This window comes from Convolutriloba macropyga, chromosome 2, assembly GCF_964194025.1.
Source record: "Convolutriloba macropyga chromosome 2, txConMacr16.3, whole genome shotgun sequence".
Taxonomy (NCBI): domain Eukaryota; kingdom Metazoa; phylum Xenacoelomorpha; order Acoela; family Convolutidae; genus Convolutriloba; species Convolutriloba macropyga.
The window spans coordinates 68,450,767-68,468,951 of NC_134469.1; the positions used below are offsets into that span (position 1 = coordinate 68,450,767).

At 33.5% G+C, this 18,185-nt stretch overlaps 2 protein-coding genes across 2 annotated transcripts in view; one reads left to right on the forward strand and one right to left on the reverse strand.

Moving 5' to 3' along the window:
- The window catches only part of LOC142334647 (small ubiquitin-related modifier 2-like), a 442,392-nt gene that overhangs the window by 324,534 nt on the left and 99,673 nt on the right, over positions 1-18,185 (reverse strand). The gene's annotated exons all lie outside the window — the stretch shown is intronic.
- On the forward strand, positions 90-2,480 carry LOC142335421 (ceramide kinase-like). Its single transcript, XM_075383900.1, has one exon. It carries the CDS (start codon positions 902-904, stop codon positions 2,432-2,434), a length of 1,533 nt encoding a protein of 510 aa, XP_075240015.1. The 5' UTR covers positions 90-901; the 3' UTR covers positions 2,435-2,480.

Genomic DNA, 18,185 nt, shown 5'->3' on the forward strand with positions numbered 1-18,185 from the left:
CAAACTTTACGAAAATTCTTAACGGCTAACGAGTCACAAAAGTGGGCAAATGGTATCCCAGGCATATCGTACCAAAAAAAACTATTATACCAGCTTTTTGTAAGCACCATCAAAACTCTCGTCAGTGAAGCAGGCTGAATAGCTGGATTCTTTGACGTGCGATTGCAGCACCACCATCACGCATAGTTAAAAGTAAAGGTGGAACACCCGCACATCGTGAAAAATGGCGATTTGAAACATTGCCCCTAAACCGATATTAGCCTTCTTATGATGTTTTGGGTTTAACTGGGCATTTGACTGTGCACGAGACACTTGAAACTATTGTTAATTGATAAAATTTGTTTATGGCTACTTAATTAATGTTTACAGAGCTGTCTTATTTCTGAACATTTTATTTTACACAAAATTTTCCATTCTTTATTCCTTATTCTTCCTTACATATGAGGGAAAGGGAAATTGGAACACAAGCGTATATAAGCGTATATTGTATTTGAAAAAAAAATAGAATGCTTTTCTTTTGCTTTAAACCGCGCACACAAACAGAAAATAAGCGCTTGTTTTTGTCACTGTGTCATTTGAAACGTAGTATGATAAAAATGAATGCACAAATTTTAAAGCTTGAATTTTGTCCTTTTATTGTTTATGGTTTTTCTCTCTTATAAAATCAACCCGTGTAACCGTATTGAAAAGTGTTTCACCTTTCTAAGTTAATTTGAGTTTATCTTTTACTTTTTAACGCTTCACTCACTATAATATCTTCAAGGCTTGCCACTATTTTCATATGCATAGTTTTATTGGTACTATTATTGGATTGAATTTTAAACAGAAAAGTATAATTTTTGAACAGATTGATGCACGTTTTGTTCTCTGTGTTAAATTAAAGTAGAATAATTGAGCAATTATGGAAAATAAAGGTTACGATGGCGAAGAGGAACGATCTAGTCCGTCCCACATAACGACTGTAATTTCTGAGGATGATATTGCGACTTGTTTCTACAAATCCTTTACTTTTTACGTGACCTTTGATGCGACCTCCAACCAAATGACCTTCAAACCGACAACCCCCGGAGGCGTGTCTTTCTCAGCAACAACAAACCTCACATTCACCAAATCTCTCAGCGACTTGATAGCTTTCAAATCAGACGGCGATTCCCGACTCAACTGTTACTTTGTGTTCCGGGCCGAAAAGTTTGCATGGCGGTTTGTCAATCTGCAAATTGTTTTTCAGCAAAAGTCGAGGCTTTTAGCTGAATGGACAGAACATATAAACAACTACTTATCCAACTGTTTTCGCCCCAAAAATCTGCTCTTTATTATCAACCCGAAGGCTGGAAATAACACAGCCAAAAAGTACTTCTCGACAGACATCGAACCGGTTCTGAAGATGGTGGACGTCAAATACGAGGTCCACTTGACGAGATGCCAAGGGGATGCGACTGAGGTTGCCAGAACCACCAAAACCTCCCCGAATTTGGACGGTGTTATTTCTGTCAGTGGGGACGGGACCTTCAACGAAGTTGTGCGAGGAATGCTGGATCAGGAAGACAGTTCAACGATAAATCCAAACTCGACCGCAGTTGCAACTATTCCTTGTGGCACTGCGAACACATTAGCGTACTCAATGCACGGAACGGATGACAAAGAAACGGCTTTGCTTCACATTCTGCTAGGAGATGTCAAGAAAATGGATGTAATGGCTGTGAGGAGTACTGAGAATAAAGTTCTAGGTGTCGCTTTGACCCTAGTTGGCTTCGGGTTCTTCGCTGATGCGATTAGAGATGGAGAGGGTTATAAGAAATGGCTGCCAGGAACATTTGCATACTCGGCAGCCTTTATGAAGTACATCATAAAAATGAAAAAGTACAGGTGTTCGGTACAAGTTGCCAAAACAGAATCGCCTCCTTATGAGAAGGTCATGTGCAAACATAACTGTACGAACTGTGACTCAGAACCGAAAGTTCCCGAAGCAAAGTTTGTGGAAATGGATGAACCCAAGATTTTCGGAATCCAATTTCACAATCATACAAGCAAATGTGAAATGTCGCCCCGGGGCGCTTCCATTTACGGGTGTTTCAGTAACGGACTCATGGACATGCACATTATGCGAGATGTTACACGAGGAGAGGTCACAGAAATGCTGAAAGAAGTGGGTAAAGCCGAGTCGGATAAAAACGACTACGACTTCGTCGAAACAATGCGTGTGAATAAAGCTCGTTTGTCTGATTTTGGTGGAGAATCGGAGAATGACAGAAGTGCCTTTATATTGGATGGTGAAATAATTGAGCAGGAGCCAGCTGAAGTTGCGTGTCATCAGAGGGTCCTGACATACTTCGGACGGGGTGTTGAGTTGGATTTTGGAACGGGACCTGAGCCGTTGATGGATAAATTGATACAGAAGGAAGGCAGCACTTGTGGAAGTTGTTCTATCCAGTAGCAGCATATCAGATTATTATCCCTGAAGAAAAGATTATTATCCCTGATTTCTTTAAACAATATTCAAATCATTAGAGCATGAATTCTATACAGGCGCAGCTCTTTGTATAAACCACTTGTACGTTTTGAAAAGAGCTTAGCCCAATAGAGGGGAAGAGCTTATATCAAAATTAAACATAAAATCGGGTCAATTAAATCGAATTCGTTAAAAGAATTCTAATAGTAAAATGAGTTTTTCGACTACGGGTCCCAATTTTAATGCTTTCGATTACTACCCACTCGATCTAATGTCTGAGCTCGCTGTTTTAAATTACCCATACCTCTTTCAAAATAGGCTTAAGTTATTTTTCCACGGAGACGGGATAGAGAAAAAGAACAGATCATGAGAGAGGGAGAGAGGAAACATCCATACATAATAAAAACTGTGATCAATCTGGTCTTAGTATAGAATTCCTCATTCCTCGTAATTGTTATCAAAATTTTTAACTATTCAACAAATTTTTCTCGTTTTTAGACAAAATTTTAGACTTTTTTCTAGGGAACTTTTGAATTTTTCCTGCGATTTTTGAACTTCTACCCCAGTGAAGTTCATCAGACGACACTGGTTTTAATTCTGCTTCATTAACCCTGCCTTGTAATAAAATGCATGCTGATTACAGAAGCTAAAATGCAGATTCAGAGAAACATATCCAATATATTATTCATAATATATACCCTCCCTTCGTTGGCATTGATCAATAATTATACCCTGAAACAAATTGCTCTATGAGCAGCCGACTAATGAGGATATTTTTTGAATTACATATCGAAACTGGCGGTATTGAAATTGGGATGCAGATTGTTGGAAGGGAAATTTTGATAACAATTACTGTTTAACAATAAACTGAGTGAACTAACTCGCTCATTTGGCTTCATCGTGGCTGGTATTACTCAGGAATATTTTTGTACTGTACAATTCGATGGAAGATTTTTTAAATATAGTATTTTATATTTTATCCTTCCGCGTTGCTAGTTTTTAAGCTACCATTATTGATAGATATGATTTATGAGCATTGATGCTTCAGAAAAAATTGGTGCGCAATCTGCATTGTATAATTTTAACTGCGTTATTGCTTAATTTTTTTACAGATCCATGTCATTACAAAGAAAGTGTACAGTCAACAGTTTCTATGGACATAATTGAATAGTATTTGGACAACCAAATTTCAAAAAAAATCTACCTGAAAAAGCTCCAAAGAGTCAATTGGTGTCTTTTTAGCTAGAAAATGTCATGCAGCTCAAAAGAGTTATCGTCATTGGCCAATAACAAAAAACTGGTAAAAATTTCCTTATATAGGAGCTCCTCGTAAAAATAAGATATAATAGAAATGATAATGGGTTCTATGCATGTCAATGAATTTGTTCCTCCTGATCAAAAACTGATTTTTTTCAACATCTTGTTCCTTAAAAGTTTGATTTTGTTATTTAAACTATCATCAAAGCTAGTGCCCTGTATTTATCGATATTTTTTGTGCCTATAAACCGTTTTGTTAACGGCTGCGCATCTGCGCTCTCCCAAAAGTTATTAGGATTTTTTTTCTGTTTTTACCTCTAAATGTCAATCTTTTTGTTGTCGTTCGGAATCTTTATGACAATCAAAGAACTCGATTGCTCTCACGAAGGTTTAACTTAATCTATTTCCCAATTTAAGTTTACAGATAACGGTTTTAAGGATTTTCAATTATTTCTTTAGAGAACAAAAATGAGAATATCAAAAATTTTTTCTTTAAAATTAATTGAATGGCTTTAAAACTGTTAGCTATAAACTGAAGTCACAAATTAGATTCAGTTAAACATCCGTGGAAGCAATTAAAAATTTTGATTGTCATCAATTTGCCGAAGGACGACAAAAAAAACGACAATAAAGGCAAAAAACAAAAAAATCTTAATAAATTTTGGGAAGTCACGGATGCTTAGCCGTTAAAACCATAAGCTAATCACTGATATCTTGTTCTCTTTGTCCTTAACAAGTAATTTAATTTTACGAAGCTCGTCAATTTTATGTTGCTGTGAACAATATTTCTGCTGTTGTTTATAATTCGACAGATGTCTATAGAGCTTAGAAATGTGTTTTCATTAGAATTTCGAGATTTTGATACTAATTAATGTTTTTGATTCTTTTTGTTGTCTTTTCCCCAAAGAACTTTTACCTAGAAGACCCAGTTGAAATTGAAAGGGAGCAAGACAAATCATTTAATCCCTTTAAAAATTTTAATGGTTTTTAATGTATTATAGATATAATGGCTTCAACACTGTGGCTTTGATAATTTATTTGTGATATTTTTGGGTACTGCCAGTACTTGCTGTTTTTTGTCGTACTATGACTTGATCTCAATAATAACTAGCACAACTGGATTTCTGAGCAATTGCAAATTGATCTGTCATTGTTTTAATATGAAAGCTATTGGTTTGTTTGAACTTTTGAAAATATTTCTTTTAAACAAAAATCAGTGGTTTTTTGTGCTTTGTCACTTTTATTTTCTCTCTTTCAATTTTGTTGCTTGGTTTCTGTAACAACAGGTCGCGTCCTCTTTCCAGTAAACCAAGATCCAGTTGTTATAATTGTTTTATTTTTGAGCTAATTGTTACTTGGCTTTGGTACTACGCTTTTTCAAAATAAAAGTGTGATTTTTGGATATTTGCTCATTCTGAGGTTTTGGCTTCCTTTCAAAATTATCACACTGATGAAGGGTCTCAATGGGCTTAGAAAAAATGCAAACTTAACGGTGTTTAATATTATCCATGAGTAGCTTGCGGTTCAACCGTTGCTGCATCGCGCTCGTGTTAAATTTAATTGATTTTTCTTTTTTTCTTGCTGTTATTTTTGCAGTCGTTCGACATATTACGATTAACGACAAATATTAAGTAAATTAGCCTTCTTAATGAGCCGAGTTGATACGAATTGGTTTCAGTCAATTTGAATTTGGTTGCTTTCAAAAAGAGGAACGTATTTTAGAACTTTGTCCTTTTTGCTTTTCTTTGTCTGCCTGTCACCGAGTCGCATTATTGAGAGGTCTTATATCGTATCCAATGAACATCTAATGAAGTGCAGGTTGATTATTTTAGATCGGGTTTTTCGGATTCCTTTTTTATTTTGTTATTTTTTGTTTTTTAAATATAGTCATTAAGTTTTGGTCGTAATTGAAGTTTGCTATTATTTGTTTTTGTGTGTGTCCCCTCCAGTACTCTCATTGGTGAGTCTCGGCTCTCTAATGTGTGATTTTTTAAACTTTTTCCTTCTTTTCTCGTTTGGTTGACTATTAAATCAAAACTTGGATGAGCATTAAATCAAAACGGGGTCGGAACATCATGTGCGAACGCACATTACCGAGCCTCCTTGTTGAATTGAGGGCTATTTTAACAGTCTGATTCATTTAAGCCGCAGCAAGCATCGATAGAGCAACAATGAGACAGTTATTATGTTAATTATTTCGTTTCAGCCTTCATAATTTCTTTTATATTACAGTTTCTTGATCTGAGTTTTACATTTTCCGATGCTTGAATTTAGTCGTGAAAATTGCGATATTCAATCTCATTGGAAGTTGTTGAGAAATATTTTTCACATCATTAACTTGGATTACATTTGAATGAAGGGGAAACCTTTTAATTAAAAAAGTTTTTATTTTGAAAAGTGACAACTTCACTTTTTTGGCACCTACATTTTGAATTGTAGCGATATTCGATCGTTCGTAGTTAAGATCGAATTGTTTGTCCGTAACGTGGTTGCAAATGCAATTCTCTGTTTTCATTTTTGGATTGCGCGCCACCATTGTGCTAAGCTTAGATTCCGATCTCACTTAGGAAAAACCAACAGTCAGAACAGTTGGTAAATGCAATTCGCTGCTTGAATTGAATTCCAACCAAACTTTTGATTAAAAACGCCTCAGCAGAATAAAAGTGAATTGAGTACTGAGCTTTCAAGACTTACAACAACCATTGAGGACATGCGAGAACAGTTAAAGCAAAAAAAAGAAATCATACAAGAACAGAGACAAATAATCGACAAACAAGCTCAACAATCTCAGAACAAAAACATGTTATTGAAAAACAAAAGCAGCAGATAGATATGAAAGATAATGCAAACATGTACCATTGTCGAAAGATTGATCAATTTTAACCGGAAGTCGGGTATTTACGGGACCAGAACAGTTCGCTATTGGAAAACTTAATGGGTCACAATGTTCAAAATTCGACCAGTTTTTTGAGCCGTTTTAACCATTTTTTTCCCCCAAAATTTATTAGCAGAAACACTATTTATCTTATAATTTCTGACAGCATATACAAAAAAGTACAGCAATTTGATATTTATTATGATACTGTGATTAATTTTTATCCCTCTGCAACCATTATTGATTTGGGACAAACAGTCGCGCAGTATTCGTCGGGAGCAAAATGCCAATCACTCATTTTTCATGCCTGCCATAAAAGTATTGATAAGGATGTTTCGGAGGTGGCCTCAGCATCTCAATTATATGAAACTATTACAAAAGCAATCAAAAAAATGAAATCTCACTGAAATCGACTTTCTGAAATTCCACAAGTTGGAAATGGCTATTCTGCGCGTGAATCGAATACTATTGAAATTGAGGATTTCAATAGGCCACAGGGAAATATTGCTTTGGAGTTAAATGGAACATTTAAACGCACAAAAGTAGAGGTTTTGAACTGCAACATCACAACATTGGAAATATCTAAAGATGGTGTTCGTTTGAATTTGGCTGGAGTACAAAAAATTGTCAAGAGTATTCGGAACTATTATCAACAGCATATTATTACTGTATGACAAAACAGAATAGCATTGCGACAAATTCAGCGTTTCAATCAATCCCTTGGTATGTGGTTTATGGTTTTTGTCAGCACAAAACGAGCATTTGCAAACTGATACTTTTTACTTTTTACTTGGCACTTCAAATGAAAAGTTTATATATTCGGTTATGTTACACCACCAAACTCATGATCATTATAATGTAAAAATTAGGTTCCGCTTTTTCGTTTTTTGAATGTTTGCAAAATTGTTCTATTTTACACTTTAAGCGCTTGCTCTTAAGTGGTGATTTCATATGAATCCTGGTACGTTTTCTCACATTCGTGAATAATGAAACAGTCAAATGATGATAGTCATAGTTTCAGAGCATTGCAAAAATCTAAACATTTGCCTCTTCAATGCACGCAGTTTAAAAACAAATATCACTTTTTCGCTGAATTTTTGACAAATTTAACTCAAAACACACTAATGATCCTAACTGACTCATGGTTGAATGAAACAGATTTTTATCCAGAGTTTTTTTGAATCCGAAAGACAAATTGAATTCAAAATTAAGGTAATCAAAGGCAGGAGTAAATAAGAGTGGGGTGTTGCCATCTGTGTTCCCAGCGACATAACTTCAAAACAGCGAAATGATCTAAATGTTATCAATAAAAGCTTTTTTGAGTCTTTATGGGTAGAAATATCTGAGCTTTCGCTTAACAAAATCTCATTTAATGCTTCGCAGTGTCCAAATGAAAATTTGGGAAACTATTTTTTTGATGAATTAACACCAGAATCTTTCTCGGCAACCTCAATTGCTGACGAAGTTTTGCTTTTAGGCGATTTTAATCTTAAATTATTTCTACAAAAGAAAATAGGTTTTATGGCATGAGTTTGCAAGTAATTCTTGACTGACTTCATTAAACAAAGAAAAACCAACACGAGCCACCAGCCAAGGCGTAACACAAATCGATCATGGGTTTTCCAGCAAAAACCAAATTCAAGAGGTTCAGATTTTCCCCCATCAATTGAAATGGATCACTTGATTGTTTCGTTTACTATTAGTTTACTTTTTGAAACTAAAACTAGGAAGCAAAGTTTTATAATTGGAAACAAAAAAAGGTTCGATGCAATTTAATTAAGCCTTGGTCATTCAAATCAGGACAGGAGTAACTTCATGTGGAACAACTGATGGAGTACCATAAATGTGAAGATGGAAATAGCATGCACAATGTTTTCATAAATGTTTTCACTATTACTCTAGAGTTGCACTTCCCACGTAAAAAAGGTTTTCACCCAAAAAAAAACTGCTGAAAAAAGTTGGCTAACAAAAGAGCTGAGAGGAGAAATCACGGAAAAACATAGACTTTTTAACTTCTTGAAAAACTACCCATCGGAGCAAGTGCATGCAAGCTTCAAATCTGAGAGATATTTGGTTAATAGGTGTTTAAAAACAGCCCAAAACGAGTTCTGTAGACAATTTTTCAATGACTTACCAACAAGGAGAGAACAATTGAGTTTGATCAAGAAAACAAATGACAAAGAAAGGGAGTGTCTTTTTATAGACAAACTAATCGATGGTGAAAGAGAAGTAGAAAATGAACTTGATATTGCGAACTGTATCAATTGAAGTTTTCAAAAGTTAAGCTTATGCAATGGAAAAAATGCGAGCGCTCCAATTATTTCTCGCATAGAGGTTAGGGAAAAGTTTTGCCTCAAAACAGTCACACTAAAGGAACTCTATGATGCAATTGATTCAATCGAGAACAAAAAGTTTCCTAGTCCAGTCATTTTCAATCAAAAAAAAATTGCAATCAGAACGCATTTGCAGTTTGTTTTTAACACATGCATTATTCAAAATATTCCCAGAAAGTTTAAAGCCTTCAATGAGTGCGGTCTACAAAAAAGGGAGGTGAAAACTTGTGGAGAACAATAGGCATATCTCTATTACTCCAATGTTTGCGAAACTCTTTGAGCGTATACCTCTCAATTAGGTTAACGGATTTTTACAAAAAGAAAAAATTTTTGAACGGTACACAGTTTGGATTTCAAAAACATAAGTTTTCTACAGATGCTGTTTTACAATTGATCGAAGCTTTAGAAGAAAACTATTAAAAAGATTAAAACTATTATGAAGCTATTACAAGAAAACTAACTTCAAACTAACTAACTAAAAATTTCAGCTGTTGTTTTTATTGATATGGCTACAAGATTTAATTCAACATCGAACGGAAATATTTCTCAAAATGGTTGAAGCGTCCTGTTTTTCAGACACTGTATTCGATTTATTTGCTTCATTTCTTTAAAAACTGACAACAGTGTGTCAAGATAAATGACGTTTACTCAAAATGGTTGGAAACTAATCATGGTGTTCTACAGGGAACGATTTTATGGCCACTAGTTTTTCTTCTCCACATGAAAGATTTTCGAGACAATTTTCAAAAAAAACTTCAACAAAATTCAATTTTCTGATGACACAAGTTTCCATTTTAGCAGAAACAATGTCGCCGAACCAAAAAAATATGTTTTTGAAATACTGGTGAAAACATGTTTTTCTAAAGAAAAACAAATTAACCATGAGTACCGGTAAAACTGAACTTCTTTGCGTCTCGAAAGAAAATATTAATTTTGATTCAATCGTTCTTCAGGGACAAGAAATTAGGCCACATAGTCACTGCAGATACTTGGATATAATGATTGATTCTAAATCAAACTTTCCAGTACAACTTAACAAAGTCCTATCAGATATGGCCACAGCGATTAGATCCATATACCTTATACATTATCAGTTGCCTCTGAAAGCACGATTGATGCTATTCGAATCCCCAGGCCTTTCTCATTTAACTTTCAGTGCTCTATTTTTTTCACAACTTGAATTTCTCTGCAATGCAGCGAATTAATCGAGAAATCAATTGGGCATTTAAAATTTGCTATATGAAAAAAAGAGAGATCTATTGAGAGATCTGGAGTTTTTTTATGTAAAATCTGACATTTTGCCTGCAGAGCTTTTAGTTAGTCAGATGAGTGTTTAATAACTTAGGAATGATAATTCATTATTGAAATCAGACGGCACTGAGAGTTTTTTTTCAAGTGGTAGTGTCTTAGTAAGAAAAACAACAGAACTGAACAACTAAATTTTCTAAGGTCGAGCAATCGATCAATACAAAGAAGAAGCGTCAAACAATGGAATAAACTTCCGTGTGAAGTCCGGATTATCAGATAACGCTCACAGTTTAAACGCATGTTAAAACAGCTTCTGCTCCATCAATTCAAATTTGTACCGTTGGAAGGGAACGCTTGTGGCTTCGAAAGTTATTTTTACCATTAAAAAACGCAACCACTGTTTTTGATTATTAACATTGTACTAATTTTGTATATAACTTTTTAAACTTGTAATATTTCACCCCTGGGTTATATTTTCAATTTACTTGTTTTAAAAAGAATAAGAAATAAAATCATTTGCATACGCATAGTTGTAGAGGACATATTCATTGTTACTCCGAGATATCCGGTACGCTAATGTCATGCGGATTCAAATATTGAAAGATTCTTAAAACACGAGTGAATAAATGCGGAAATCATTCGAGAAATTAGCAAAATATTAAAATTTAATTAAGTATGAAAATATTGAAAACTCCGTCATTTTCTAAAAGCAACGCTGAGCTCGGATGTTTCCAGATTTTAAAATTTGAGTTCTGTCATTACAGTTAACCAGGGCAGAAACTGCGGGTGTTGGTACTGACATTTGGCAGAGATCAGTTATTGATTTTCGAGCAGACTGTTGAAAATCAAAATACTCACAAATGGTGATAGCAGAAACAAAGAACAAAACTCGAACCCCTTTTCAACTTAGAAAGCAATAATTGTTCATGCGCCTTCGTTTACCGAGAGAAAAATAATTTCCTATCGACATAATTGACGAAGTATTCACTTACATGCAAATACAGAAGTTTAAGTTAATCTTACTTTGAAGATTTTTTTAAATATTTATCAGTAGAAATGGTTTTTTTTGCGTCAGACCGTACCTGCTTTTTGCCCATCGTAGTCCGTCTTGCTTGTTTTGATTCACAAATAGGTGTTCTGGTTTGCGTTGGAATTTTGTTTTCAGTTTTTCCAATAGCTAATACAGTGACTGCAAATTGTGTACTTTATGTAAAGTATGATCAGAAATGGCTCATTTGGTTCATAAAAATTGGTTGATTAAACGTTTTCATTCATTCGCTCAAAGAATTATGCGCGATTTATCTTTTTTTTACAATTCAGATAAAATGTTTTTTATACAAATTTGATAATAACCGCTAGCAAGTTAAGAATATTTCTTGTTCCCGAAATGATCTCAGCGTATTTTTTCCAGGTAATGTTATTTCAACAAAGTTCTCTTAATCAAAGACTACTGTGATTTATTGTTTTTAGCGCCTAAAAATGGATACAATCTTGCTATTAAAGTGCTGGGGGATATGGATTTGTACTTTTGCGTTGATAGCGATAGTTTAAAAGCTTCAAGTTTAGACTTAAAAGTTAGATTTGTAGACAAAATGCATTTTTCAGTGGAATCCAAAATGGTTAAATTATGTCTGTTGTTTGAACGAAAGTCAGAACAACCAAAAAATGCTCCGAGTAATCCAATCATGCTTGAAATGCTCATCAATAACGAATTCTGCAATTTCATGAAATAACTATGATCCATCGATGGGTTTTGGAAAAGACTACCTTTCAGCCATGCATTTGTAGAATTCTTTACAAATTTTATGGCACATCGATGGAATTCATTGGGAGCAGAGCCGGGGAAGTTGAGATAATACCGATTATACAATGAATTTCTCTCGAACTCTTCAATGCTTTTATTTAAACAATATAAGGTACACAAATATACAGGACTCTGTTTAAGTTTTGTTTATCAAAGTTAAAACATAGACTTTCTGTATATGAACATAGACTTTTTAATATCTGGAAAAATAACCCATCGGAGCAAGCGCATACCATTTTCAAATATCAAAGAAATTTAGTTAATAGGCGTTTAAAAACAGCCCAAAACGAGTTTTGCAAACAATTTTTCAAAGAACTACCAACAAGTAAAGAACAATGGAGTTTCATCAAAAAAAAGAATTGGCAAAGAAATGGAGTGTCTCGTTATAGACAAACTAGTCGACGGTGAAACAGAAGTAGAAAATGAACTTGATATTGCAAATTGTCTCAATAGAAGTTTTCAAAAACTAGGCTTATACAATGGACAATATGTGAGCGCTCCAAATATTTCTCGCATAGAAGTTAGGGAAAAGTTTTGCTTCAGAACAGTTACACTAAAGGAACTATATGATGCCATCGATTCACTCGACAACAATAAGTCTCCGGGTCCAGGAGTTTTTAATGCTTGGGCAATCAAGGCAGCAAAGCTTCCAATCGGAACCCATTTGCAATTTGTTTTTAACACATGCATTAGTCAAAATATTTTCCCGGAAAATTTAAAAATTGCTTTCATTAGTCCGGTCTACAAAAAAGGGGACGTAAAAATTTGCGAGAACTAAAGGCCTATCTCAATTACTCCAATGTTTGCAAAACTCTTTGAGCGTATACTTCTCAATCAGGTTAACGAATTTATACAAAAAGAAAAAATTTTGAACGGTACACAGTTTGGATTTCAAAAACATAAGTCTTCTACAGATGCGATTTTACACTTAATCGAAGCATTACAAGAAAACTATGATAACCTAAAAATTTCAGTTGCTGTTTTTATTGATCTAGCTAAAGCATTTAATTCAATATCGCACGAAATTTTTCTCAAAAAAATTGAAACTTACGGTTTTTCAGAGAGTGCAGTTGAATTATTTGCTTCATTTCTTAAAAACAGACAGCGGTGTGTTAAAATAAACGATGTTTACTCAGAATGGTTGGAAACAAATCATGGTGCTCCACAGGGAACGGTTTTAGGGCCACTCGTTTTTCTTCTCTATATTAATGATTTTCGAGAAAAGGTACAAGGAAACTTCGACATAATACAATTCGCTGATGACACAAGTTTCCATTTTAGCAGAAGCAATGTCATCGAACTGGAAAAATGTGTTTCTGAAATACTGGAGAAAACAGATAATTATCTAAAGCAATACAAATTAACCATGAATATCGGTAAAACTGAACTTCTTTGCGTCTCCAAAAGTTTTTTGGGGACAAGAAATTAAACCACAAAGTCACTGCAGATACTTGGGAATAATAATTGATTCTAAACTAAATTTTCATGTACAACTCAACAAAGTCCTATCAAATAAGGCCACAGCGATTAGATCCATATAACTTTTACGTTATCAGTTACCTTTGGAAACACGATTGATGCTATTCAAATCCCTAGTCCTTTCTCATTTAACATTCAGTGCTCTACTATTTTTTCAGAACTTGAATTTCTCTGCAATGCAGCGAATTAATCGACAAATCAATTGGGCTATTAAAGTTTGCTATATGAGAAAAAAGTTTGAGAGATGTACAGATCTCTTAGTAAAATCTGACATTTTGCCTGAGAACTTTTAATAAGCCAGATGAGTGTTTCAAAACTTAGGAATGATATTTCATTATTGAAAACACACGGCACTGAGAGTTTTTGTCTAAGTGGTAATGTCTTAGTAAGAAAAAACAACAGAACTGAACAGCTAATTCTCTTAAGGTCGAGCAGTCGATCAATACAAAAAAGAAGCATCCAAAAGTGGAATTAACTTCCGCGTGATGTCCGGACTATCAGATCAAAATCAAAGTTTAAACGCATGTTAAAACAGCATCTGCTCCAACAATTCAAACTTGTACCGTTGGAAAGGAACGTTGGTGGCTTCAAAAGTTATTTTTACCTTAAGAAAACGGAACCACTAATTTTGATTTTTAACATTGTACTGATTTTGTTTATATAATTTTAAACTTGTATTATTTAACCCCTGGGTTATATTTTCAATTTACTTGTTTAAAAAAAAACCTTGAAATTATTTTTGAAAATCTTAGGAAAAGTCTTATCGCTACAATTGCTTTGCTTGAATGTTATCCTGCAGCTTACATTTGTTTTTCCTCAGATTAAAATCACCATCTTTTATTTGCGTCGATTAACTTTCAATTTAATTATTTTAAAGAACTGACTTTGCTATAGTAAAAAAACGCCGTTTCTATAACTTATGGCTCTATGGAACTTATTGCTTTCTGGCTTTCTGAAATTTGCATCACTATTTCATCAAAAAATATATTATTGGCAAAGAAAAATGCAAGCTATTGTTCTGCTTTATGCCTACTGACCAAACTCCACCCTATTTATCGCTTTTCGAAAACTTATAACTTAATAATTATCTTTTTCAAATTCTCCAAATGTTGAAAGGTAGATTTAAATAACTTTCATTTCTGTGGCTGATTTTTGGTCCAATTTGTTTTTTTTAAACTTGTAATCTTGTTTATAAAAACTCTTGTCGAGGAGGTATGCACAATTTGCAAATGTTACATTTCACAAAGAAAGCGGAGAAAAATTCAACTATTCGATCAGTTCAATATTTATAAAGAAGAGTAAAGGGCTTTGGAGATGCATTGTGAAGCATCCTTTCCCGACTCTTGAGAAATTGAAGCAATATGTTATTTTATTGTTGGAAGAGTAATGATAAACTACAATGTTTTTGAGGGTTTGAGCATGTTTTGATTGAACACAAAAAAATAAATAATTATGAAAATTTTCAGAGATACCCGGGCCGAGGAAAAATCGGAAAAGTAGGTAATATAAGCGGTTAAAAGTTGGTTCTTACTCCACAAATTTTGTAAATAGTTTTGTAGTGGAATGTTTTGAATGCTGAGAAATTATGTAAACTCACCGCTAGAGTAAGTGGTGAATTTACAAAAATTAATCACAATGCATTGCTAAAAAATGTAATTTCACCGCTATGTTAAGCGGGGAAATTATATACTTTAGCGGTGAAATATGGAGAACTTTTGTGATTTCACCGCATGCTCCTACAAACACACCTACACAATCAGATATATATGTTGTTTATTGTCTTCTGTTATAAACTTGGAAATAAAAAAAGAGCAATAAAATCGACTCGACACTCTTGACATTTTGAATGAGTTATTGATAATTATTTGCTAATCATTTGTTTTGGCTATTTTGGATCCTAGCAAACATGCTTCGCCAAAAAATATTTTTTAATATCTGCATTTCGTGTTTTCAAGTTTGAACAAGGACCGCGAAAATGGTTCTGCAAAATGGTCCAGCAATTGTGTCCAACTTTTTGTTTGCGTTCTTCCTATCACAGGCAGGATTGAAACTTCAACGAAACGAAGAGGCTAGGCAATGTGCATTTGCACACGACATTCCAACAGCTCATCCACACTTTTGTCTGCATTATCTACCAAATTAGGGAGTGAAAAAATTTTAAAAGATGAAAATTTTGTTCAAAACTAGTCGGCGTATGAATAAAAAAACTACTTCCAACTCAAATCTTGTTTAAAAATACTTAATGCCACATTACTGGGAGGCCAATGAGAACTGTCATTATTAGGACTACGAGACAAGACAAACAAAAAAACAAAGATTTATATCCAAAACTCATTGTCTATATTGTTTTTTTTAAAAAAACTACATGCTAAGAAAGTCAAAACAGAATCAAATAAAAACTAAACAAAAAAATCACTAAATGTTTGTTAATAGAAAAAGTAGAACCAGTCACTAACGAGACCGAGTAACAAATAGATAAAAAAGAACAAAACGGCAAATTTTAAATATAACTTTTGGACAACAAATAATTTGAAATAATGAATACCATTAGATATCAATTGAACTCCCTTTTTAAGTTAATGTTCATTCACATTTAAAATCAAGAAGATACTGAGAACGGCTTTTATCTAAGATTTGGGGGACATCTACAAAAACGAACGACACAGTCAGACAAAAGAAAGGTTAAAAAAATTTTGTAAGAAAACTATGTCGAAGCCGTTAAAACCGTAATCTAATCCCTAAAATATAAGATAAATTTTATTGCGCCTTCTGTCAAAAACAATAATGAGAGATGTTATTCCTCGATAAAGAAACTAGGTAACCAGTAGTGAAAAATAGTAAAAAGGAAAAATAAGAAGTTTTTTTGCAAACAATTCAAAGAAAAACTTCACATCTTTAACCAATAAAATCTTAATATGAAGAAATTTGCACCGTCACTATCCAAAAAGTGTTGTATGTCTACAAAAACAAACGTTAAGTTCAGACGAAATTAATGCAATAAATTTCGCAAAAAAATGGTATCTAAGCCGCTAAAACCATAATCTAGTTTATAAGAAATTAAATATTTACAACTATCCCTTGAAACCAATATTTTTACGTGAACTTTGAATAACGAGAATGGGACTAGGTTACAAGTAGTATAAAAAAGAAAAGGAGATGGAAAAGTTAAGAAAACCTTTTTTAAAACAATTTATTTCAAAGTCATTAACACAATAGCTATGAACTGATTAAAAATTTTTTTCATAAACGTAGTTTTGGTTGATCATATTTCAGTCAATGGACAAAAAATAAAAATAATTTTAAAAATATCAAATCATTTTTTTGCGTAAAAAACCGGTACCAAAGCAGTTAAAACAAAAGTCAATGCACTAAAAACTTCATTTGTTTTCTGTCTCGCTTTTTCAACATCAATGCCGTAAAATGCCACCTATATTTTTTGAGACTATGTTAAAATTAGACAAAAAAACAGCAGAAGGAAAATATGAAAAATAGTACTTATTGTTAAAAAACATAATTTCAGAGTCATTAGAAATTTAGCTTGGAACTGAAATCAAGAAAGAGGATTCTTTGTTCATCCAAAGGCAACTGCTAAGACTTGCAATCTTCTGGAAAAGATTATATGAGTACAGTGAGAACAACAATTAAATAATTTAAAGAATTCTTTTAATTTCTCGTAGAAGGCGGTGTCGAACCAGCTAAAACTACAATCTATTCACTGAAAAGCTGATATGTCCGATTTTGCATTTTTGTGAGCGCATATAATGCGATATATGACCTGCCAAAGGTGTGACAAGACAAGAAGAAGAATCTCATAGTTTGTAAAATGTCCAACAATCAAAATTTAATTTTTGCGAAAACTCGTAGCATCTAAGCAGGAAAACCATTGCTGAAAACGTAAAACAGTCGTAAGTATTATATTGCAGTCCATTAGAAAGACGATGTGACTTGTCGCTGTTGATCGTAACCTACATATTGACCGAAAATTAAAAAGTGGCAATGCTCAATAGGCCCTTACTTATTTTGAAAAGTATGTTTTAGGGAGTCAAATTGATCATAAAACTTCAACTGAATGAGAATCCTTTAAAAATCAATGGTACCTCTCATTTCATTGGGTTTTTTCACTTAATGAACGTAAACAAGCCAAAAAAGCAAAATGGGAAAAGGTTTTTAAGAAATCATTGTTTTCTCGCAATCTGAATGCCTGATAATTTAAAAAAACAATGATTACAGCTAATCTAGACTTACCCTTGCCGTCCGTCCAGTAGGAACACGTTATTGTACCAAATAAAGGAAGCACAGGTTAAAATAGGCTTGTTTTGAGTCATCAAAATTTTTGTCATTAGTTTGTAGATGTGTTTATTCGGAAATGTGAACAAATTGGGCTTAAGAAAATTATTTCATGCCATTTTCGATGAAAAAACGGCTTAATTTTGAAAAAAAATTAGCAAAAATCTTAGCCAAATAATTGAATCAAACAATTCGACAACACTCTTCTTGTCTTAGAGGTAAAACCAACATTACCGTTACCAACTTTTGTTACCAATTTGAACATAATTATAAGCCAAATTGGCAAAAACTGCCTAAATATACGTTAAATTTGAAAATTACAAAAAAATTGTGAATAATTTCTCACAAAAATTTAAACCTCGATAGTTCAGTGGAAAAGACTAAATTTTAAAAAAGCTTTTTAGTTATATACTCTACGCTGGACGGGCTTTCTAATGATACCACTCACAGCCC

Coding starts and splice junctions, on each gene's coding strand:
- LOC142335421 (XM_075383900.1), top strand. CDS start 902: ATGGAAAATAAAGGTTACGATGGCGAAGAGGAACGATCTAGTCCGTCC.